The 9,286-nt window shown below is 41.7% G+C and overlaps 1 protein-coding gene across 1 annotated transcript in view; it reads right to left on the bottom strand.

Moving 5' to 3' along the window:
* Window positions 1-447: 447 nt before the first annotated feature.
* The window catches only part of LOC115260662 (transposon TX1 uncharacterized 149 kDa protein), a 52,279-nt gene continuing 43,440 nt past the window's right edge, over window positions 448-9,286 (bottom strand). The window contains exons 3-5 of the mRNA XM_029861806.2: window positions 1,475-1,748; window positions 947-1,414; window positions 448-877 (exon numbers count right to left, since the gene is read on the bottom strand). Of these exons, the coding sequence (XP_029717666.1) occupies window positions 707-877; window positions 947-1,414; window positions 1,475-1,748 (913 nt within the window). The 3' untranslated portion in view covers window positions 448-706. The remainder of the gene's footprint in view (window positions 878-946; window positions 1,415-1,474; window positions 1,749-9,286) is intronic.

Below are 9,286 nucleotides of genomic sequence, written 5' to 3'. Positions count from 1 at the left end.
CTGGACTACGCTGGAGGAAATTCCACCTTTGGTTAACACCAACCACGACAACTTCTCAGACTTTGATAGGTCCTCTGCGAATTTTGATCTGTCCATGCCCTTTCTTTTTGGTTCCGGTACAGATCAGGGCATGTTACCCGTAACCTCGACACTGCCGCGCGAACCCAGGCTTCTCGTGTGAAGAATTAGCTATAGTTAAAATTCACAAATATAAAGAAATAAAAAACCTCGACTTCTCAAACTAACATAGCATTAAGCTCGTTAAAATAGAAAAATGTAAAACCAATGCAAACAAAATGTTTATATGATTTCAGAACAGCCTTCTGAATAGACGATTAAATATAACAACCCTCAGTTGGAGTATGGAGACAGAAGAATACGTGGCTTATGGACAGCTCATGAGTAAATATGGATATTTCTCAAATGTAAATTATTCACGCATAACCGTTCGATGTATAATCTTCTCACAACCTTTTATTATCAATTACATACAATTATCAGTTCTATATTAACGTTCACAGTCCGAAAAGTCACTCTGTGTCCTTCATCGAACACAGAGATGACAAATGATCTTTATGGTTTTGTTCTACTTCTCATTGATGGCAATTCGCATTTCTTTTGACAAGCTCAACTAGCAAAAGCTAGAGAAAGCAAATAAAGTGCATTTACACAAATCCAGCGTCACTTCGGTACTCTAAAGCGTATCTTAGTAGTACCCGAAGGAGATGTCATGCAGCGGTGCAGCTCCACCCTGTGGCAGTGCGTAGTCCTTCGCCAGCTGATCCAGGACACTGGTGCTACGACCCTGAGCCGGTCGTGGCTGGTACACCGCAGGGGCTGGCCGTGGCTGTGGAGCAAAGACGGGTTGCGGTGCAGGCTGTAATGTAAGCATGGTGGTGAAGCGTTAGAACTACGAGGTGCTGAATCTAAATGAGCTGATAATTACGTTCGATTTGGGAAGCGGTGCTGGGGCAGCCGCAGCAAAGGCAGGTGCCGAGTAGCGAATTTTGGGCTCAGGGGCCGGTGAAGCATTGGGGAAGGTCTGTGGTCGCGTGTCGTAGTCGGGTTCTGGACGAGCCGGACGCTGCTTGGGCGAGTAGACTACATCGATTGGAACGGCATTTGGGATATGGGCACGTTGGGGAGCTGGTCCAGCAGCGAGGGCACCTGGTCCGAAGTGCGAGTTCTGGACGTATTGGACCTGCGGTTGTTGGGGTTGTGGGATGTATCTTGGCTGTTGCTGAGGCTGGGGCTGGAAGTGGGCCTGGGTTTGGAGAAGAGGTTGTTGGTGATGCTGGGGTTGCGGTTGGGGCTGATGCTGTTCTTCTTCGTAGTCGTAGAACTGAGGCTGTGGCTGGGGCTGTGGACGATGTTGTGGCAATTCTTGGGCTCGTGGTTTAGATGGACGGATTTTCTGAAATAGAGATAAATTGATTTTTCTGGCATGCATATACCCACATCAAGTTATATGTACCTGAGGACGTGGAGCAGGCACATTGTCTTCATAATCTAGCAGAGCGTCCTTGCCGGTGGTCTCGTCAACTAGAGTCGGTGGTGGAACAGTGATACCCTCGCCGGAAGGTTGGAAACCGTACTTGTTCGCTCCGTATTCCACAACTTTTACCTTGCCGGCTTCGTCGACGTATCCGTATTTACCCTTGACTTCGCCGGTAGCAAGCTTCGTTTCAATTTTGAAGGATCCATCAGCACCCTCATAGCCATAGGTATAGGATCCATCTTCGTTGTGTCTGAAAATATTAGATTTCATCGTTTTGAATATATCTGGCTATAGCATGGGTGAGATCGAACCCCAGAAACTCTGAAAAATTTAATTCTCAATAACACAGCCAAACAACAAGATAATCATTAGCAACACCCAACTTGTATAGCGACATTACAACAGATTAATTTCTGACTTTTCCAACACAACTTACATTACCCCTTTGTCAGTCATAATCCTTTCCCCAACTTTAGATCCCATCCTTTCCTCAATGGTGCGTACCGAATGCCAAACATGATTCGTGGTTTGCTAAACAATTTCTCCCGAGGATCAACCAAAATACTCTGTTGATTTTTTAATGCGCCCCAAGATCCTTTTTCTGTCCTTCTTAACTAAGTCATCCTATCAATTATGCAATCTGCTAACGAGACTGTGAAATGTCGATGCTCTCTTTAGCAGTTGGAAAAAAATGGAATGAACGGACTTGTGAACGGAATAAGGCAAAAGGGGTTGTCTAGCTTTTACGCTTTGTGTGCTGTCTGTCTGGAAGCAAAACGACGACGGAGCGGAACGTAATGGGATTAAACGAAGATCTGAGTTGAATCTTAGTATCGATTCCCCGTAGACAATTGTTTTGCATATTTGCAGACCAGAAAACAAAGTGCGGCTCTCACTGAAGACTTTTTTTTCCTAGAAAAAGCAAGAAAACCAGAACACTACAAGTTGTGCATTTGAGGCTTTGATGGAGACTACAGATGGATATAGTACAATTACCAGAACATTGCACATCTAGCATGTACAAAAGAAACAATAATGTTTGTCAAATTAAAACTCAAAGACAATGGAACAGAGTATTTCAACGAGAACAGCATTGTAGCAAACTTGCAAACTTCTTCAGTCCCCATTTCTTAACCTATGCAATATCCCTAAATTTTCTTTTGCCCCTTACACCTCCTAGAACCGTGTTTTGGTAAACCTCCAGCGTGATCTTTTAACTACTCTTTGACACTTCCTGAAACTACAGACAAACAGACGCAACACTCTAATAATACCTATCGTACAGTCAGGTCTTTTTTGTACTCCATACAAAAGAAATCATCGTCTTATTTTTGCATGATTCTTCGAGAAATGGTGAGACATTTTTTACGCGGTTTTTTACCCTTCTTACACCCATAAGAAGGGTATAAATATCGCTCGAAAAACCGACTTTCGATCCGAGGCCCGGAGGGCCGAGTCTCATATACCAATGAACTCAGCTCGACGAACTGAGCAAATGTCTGTATGTGTGTGTGTGTGTGTGTGTATGTGTGTATGTGTGTGTGTGTGTATGTGCGTTACAAAAAAAAGTCACGCACGTTTCTCAGCCGTCTGTCAACCGATTTGAGTTCTCTTGGAAGCAAATGAAAGCTACTACATCCTAGTAGAACGCTATTGAATTTTTTTTCGATTGGACGTTTGGTTACCGAGATATCTCTCGAAGAGTACTTATGAGTCATACTTCTAAAATTTTTAAGATTTTTGACCAAGTGTATCATAATAAATATTTCGACCATTTGTCAATCGATTTGGGTTCTCTTGGCACCAAATGAAAGCTAAAGCATCCTAGTAGATCGCCCAGAAATTTTATTTCGATTGGACATTTGGTTACAGAGATATCTTTCGAAGAGCACTGCGGATTTATACAACTAATCCTTTTGAGATTTTTGACCAAAAGTATCATAATAAATATCTTAGCCATCTGTCAACCGATTTCGGTTATCCTGGTACCAAATAAAAGCTACAACATTCTAGTAGAACCCTATACAATTTCAATAGGATTGGACATTTGGTTACCGAGATATCTTTCAAAGAGTACTTGGGAGTAATACAGGTTAACTTTTTGAGAGATTTTTTACCAAGGGTACCATAATAAATATCTCAGCCGTCTGTCAACCGATTTGGGTTCTCTAAGCACCAAATGAAAGCTACAATATGCTTGTATAAGGCCCTGAAGTTGTATTTCGATTCGACATTTGATTACTGAGATATCTTACGAAGAGTATTTCAATTAATTCTTTTTTTATTATATTCACTTGTTATCTTGCATTTGTTTTTGACCAGTCTATGGAAAATTATTTTTCAATAAATGATGCTGACCTCACAGACAAACAGACGTAACACTTCGAATATTTTTCGATTCAAATCATAGTCACGGAAACATATTCACCCAATGCTAAAAGGACTAAGTTTGGCCGACCACCAACTAGGTGGCGGTAGTGAGCAAACATCAAACTCGAACAAAAACTATGCGAGCGCCACGGTTGGGCAGTTGGCCAACTATCAAATTTTGAAAAAGACCGGTCAATCGGTGTACGATGAGAATTATCAGAGTTTTACGTCTGTTTGTCTATGCTGACCTCATACAAAATGTATACTAGCAGGTTATTGTTTTCAACAAAATTATAAATAACAAACTACAAATACAAAGGAATTTTATGGAAACTAACAATATGTTAAATGAAAGCTTTGAAGAACCAGACAGCCAAAATAACTAGCTAATGACAAAACTGATTAACTTAGTAGATATATCATTTTTGTCGTTTTTACACCATAACCATGAATACCAAGTACTTCGGAGCTAATTTAAGTGACTGATTTAGACAGTGTATCTCGCTGATTTTCTTACCCATTTGTTAATCGATTCAAGATCTTTTAGCAGTTAATAAAAAATACAAAATTCCAGAATATGTAAGCTATATTTTAAACATTCCATACAAGACTCTAGGAAGTGTCTGGCATTTCTGGTAGTTTAGTCCATGGTCCATGATGCTATTTTGGAAACCAATCCACTAGATGCCAAATCCACAATATTTTCTAGAACTTTTGGTCAATTCCACAAAACAAATATGTTAAATACAAATAACACCAAGTTAGCTCTACATTTAACAATTACACAAAATAAATATGTTAAAAACAAATAATACAACAATAATTTTAATAAGTGTAAGAAGGGTTCTGTTCACCATAGGTGGATTAAATCGGGTTTTTAATTTTGAACTGAGTTTTTTTTTATGCGGTACGTATCCCCCGCGTAAAAAAAACCTGACTGTACACTGATTCAACGGTATTGGGGACTACGAAGGTGATGATTTTGTTTGCGGTTTTCTGTGGGAAAGTGAAGGAGGGAATATTTTTTGCTTTTTTTTTTCACTCATACTCCCATAAGAAACCCCGTAGGAAAGAAGAGTGTTTCCCGGCTACTCAACCTTCGTAGTCCCCAATAAGGCTATCTGACGTTTAATCATCTTTCTCTTTTTGGCCCCCGAGGAGGATAGGTTTGTTTTCATACGGAAACGTTTCTCTATGAAAACAATAAACAAAAAATTGCTATCTTCTGCTGCTGCTTGAGGGAGAAGGGTGATGAACGCCAGATTGCCTTATATTTAAAAATTTAATAGTTGGCGGACTGCTCATCCATAGCGTTCGCATCGTTTTTGTTCGAGTTTGACGTTTGCTCACTACCGCCACCTAGTTCATGGTTGGCTAAACTCAGTAATTTTAGCATTGGGTGAATATGCTTCTCTATAAAAGTATTTTAAACTTCCTAACCTCCCCTGAATCTCTCCTGGAAACCCTTTTGGCCGTATCCTTAAGTCCAAAAAAACAAAGCATTGCCAACGGTGAGTCGATAAGAAGAGCGTCCAAAATAGCACTGGTCTTCACAAGTTCCTACCTCATGCTTCTACGGGTCAAGCGATGACAAAGACCGCCAGCTAAGAGTTGTGTAGTCTGGACACTACTGTTGTCCTTCTGACTTCAGCTAGATTGAGGAGGTACGTCCTGAGCGCCACGCGCCAACCGATGCTGCCGAATTGCAAGACAAACAGAACTTTTATGTACAGTCAACTAAATGCTGTCGTGGGTAAGATTCTTAAAGGTTGTGATACCAAGATCCTCATGGGCGACTTCAACGCGAAGGTTGGTTCCGACAACTTGGACTATGAGCACGTCATGGGACGCCATGGTCTCGGAGAAATGAGCGAGAACGGAAAGCTGTTTGCAGAGTTTTGTGGCAACAATGACGCTCTTTCCTTATCGACCAGTGCACAAAATGACATGGGTTTCCCGTGCTGGCGTTTCGGAAAATCAAATCGACCACAACTGCATCAGCCGGAAATGGAGACGGAGACTTCTTGATGTGCGGAACAAACGTAGTACCTAAATTGCGCCTGACCATCATCTCCTAATCGGCGATATCCGGCTGCGCATTGCGAGGATTCATCGACAGGAGGAGAAAATCGAGCACCGGTTCTACAAACGCCAACTGGAAGACGCTACTGTGAAAAGGTTCTTCGTCGAGGAGCTGGAGAACCATGCTGTGGATATTCCGGGAGCTGCAAGCGTTAAAGGTCAATGGAGTGCCAACAAGAACCCCTTCATCGCCACCGGCGAAAATAATTTGGGTGAGCTACGCATCCAGAGCAAGCAGTGGATCGCAGATAACACCTGAAGGAAGATAGAGGAGGAAAGGAAGGAACGCCAATGTCGTGATAGAGTGATCGAAAACACGAGGAGCCAAAGCCGTAGTCCGTTAGCGCTATTCGGCTCTCATGAAGGAAGTGCAGCGCTCATTTAGGCGGGACAAACAAGCGTGGGCGGACTCCTAGCCGACGAAGGCGATAAAGCCGCAAATACCGGCAAAATGCGTCTTCTCTACGAAGCGATGTCTCACGTCGTCATAGTGGGACTAAGATGAATGTTACGATGCCCAGGAAAGACAGATTCTGGACAGCTATTGACCGACCCGGCTGATCAGCTGAAACGCTGGTTCGAGCACTTTGGCAGCCTTCTTCAAGGGTTCGACGCATTACCCGTGTCAACGCCGAAGCTCCCTCAGTGCAGGAGATAGAAACAGCCATCCGTAGTATGAAATTGAACAGGTCCCCGGGGGACGATCGAATATAAACCGAGACGCTCAAAGCTGACCCCGTAATATCTACACAACTTCTGCATCAATCATTCGGCAACATATGGGAAACCGCGACATTTCTGGCCGACTGTATGCAAGGCGTCTTAGTAAAGGTCCCCAAAGAGGGTGACCTGACTGTATGCGATAATTGGCAGGGCATCATCTTACTGTGTATCGTTCTGAAAGTGCTCTGTTAAGTGATCATTCACCGGATACAAGAGAAGATTGACGCAGCTCTCCGGTAGCAGCAAGCAGGATTCCCTGCCGGACGATCCTGTGTGGACCATATTGTCACGCTCCGTATGATTATGGAGCAAATCAATGAGTTCCAATAATTTTTCAACCTGGTGTTTATTGATTACGAAAAAGCTTTCGGCCGTCTCAATCATGAAAACATGTGGGAGTCCTCAGGTGCAAGGGTGTCCCTGGAAAAATCATCGGCCTCATTGAAGCACAGTACAGGGCATTTTCGTGCAGAGTACTGCACAACGGTGTCGTGTCCGATCCAATCTGGGTCGTTGCTGAAGTGAGGCAAGGATGTATCATATCACCGCTACTGTTCCTTAACGTAATCGACGAGATCCTGGAAGGTGCTATTGATCGTGAACCCTTCGTGTGTTGCTGTGGCAGCCCATTACCATGGAGCATCTAAACGACTTCGAACTGACTGATGACGACGTTGCTCTTTTAGCTCAATGGCGCTCTGATATGCAGAGTAAGCTCGATGATTTTGCCGATCGCTCCTCGGTGGCAAGTCTTACCATCAACGTCAACAAGTTGGATGTAAACCCGCCAAATCGTTGGATGTAAACACGGTCAATCCTTCCAACTACACGGTAGCTAGGCAAGCAGTGCAGAATGTTGAAAGCTTCCAATATCTTGGTAGTCAATTGGTGGCCGATTTTGGCACGTAGATCGACATAGGTACTCTGATCAAGAAGGTGAAGAAGAAATGCATGGAACAACAATCAAATTAGTCGACGAATCAAAATCCGAATTTTTAACTCGAATGTGACATCAGTGCTACTGTACGCCTGTGAAACTTGGTGTGTATCAGTGGAGAACACTCAACAACTGCAGGTCTTCGTCAATAGATGCCTGCGGTATATAATTCGTGCATGGTGACCTCACCATTGTAGAGGCTCATGGCGGCGCAGCTTCAACAAGGAAATAAAGAAAGTCGACAGAAACTTGACCTTGCCACAGGCTGGCAATCGCTCAGGATGAAGATCTTTCAATTCGGCCCTCTGCATCGCCATGGGTGCTCAGGACTGAAAGTAGTAGTTAATCAAAGCCCAAACCTGTTCTTGCTAATCAAATTCCCTCATTTTGAATACACAGCGGTTCTATTTACGAAAACAATCTATAAATGCACTGATTTAAGTTATCAGTTCACAGAAAGAGGTTCCAACTTGGGTTCCAAGTTGTTGTTATTCTGTTTCTCATTCAAACATCCCAACTGGTTGGATATATGGACCATATCTCAGTTGTATCTGTCATCAATTAATTATCTACATCAGAGATGTTATCACACTTGGCACATATTCTGAATGAAATGAATGACCACCCAAGTAACACACTTGTCACCGAAGAGTCACGGCGGCGCAGGTTTTTGTTGCGCAGAAGTTACCGTGACTTACTTCTAGCAAGTAAGTGTTTATTTGTTAGAAGTAAGTCACAATAACTTATGCGCAACAAAAACCTGCGCCGCCGTGACTCTTCGGTGACAAGTGTGTTACTTGGGCACGTGGTTGTAAAATGTTTGTCAACACGCTTGAAAGATGGGCATCCCTTAATTAAAACATATGTGCGACCTTGACATTATCATCGAAGCCGGAAGCATTGTAGCATTTGTGAACAAACGATGCGGTCGATTGAATGAACCCCAAAATAAAATAAACAACAATCGGAACAGGTTTTTCGGTCAGGTCAGGTTTTCGATGTAAACATAGGAAGGTTCAAAGCACCAAATTGAACTGCGATGTGGCATTCGTGGAAGAATAAAGTGTATGAAAAGAAGCTTAGATTTATTTGTTTTTCGTTTCATCTTGATTTATTATTTTGAACTTTAAATGATTTTTCGAAAATGATAAAGAAATATGAGAAATAGATATTAAACTTAACAGGTTTAGAAACATTCCAATAAATATTTTGAAAGAATTCCAAATGATAATAATAAAAACCCAGTAGGAAACAAATGCTGAAGATTAAAAGACATTCAGAAAAAGATTTATTATAAACTAATAGAATGAGAGTATTTTGAAAAACATAATTTTATTTCATATGAGTTTATGATGGTAGTATAGATCACTATATTTGTACTTAAACATATCAGACTGCGAATTGTATGATACAACTGAAAATTGACTTAGTGGTTTTCAGTTTCTTAATCCGTAACTGACATGATGCAGTATTGTTTGCATTTCTCCGAAAAAATATATGTGTTCTGAACAATCTTCAAATAACGATTAAGTGTTAATTTTGAACTTGGATCTTATTTTATTTTCTTCAAATTTTGCACCCTAAATTTACCTACATATGGCTTCTTAAAATCAATATACCCGGTCTGACACTAGAATCTCACTTTACGTATAAGTTTAAAGAAAACTTACAATCAA

Source organism: Aedes albopictus, chromosome 1 (assembly GCF_035046485.1).
Source record: "Aedes albopictus strain Foshan chromosome 1, AalbF5, whole genome shotgun sequence".
Taxonomy (NCBI): domain Eukaryota; kingdom Metazoa; phylum Arthropoda; class Insecta; order Diptera; family Culicidae; genus Aedes; species Aedes albopictus.
The sequence above is the reverse complement of the archived record's forward strand: the minus strand, read 5'-3'. Positions and strand labels throughout refer to the sequence as shown.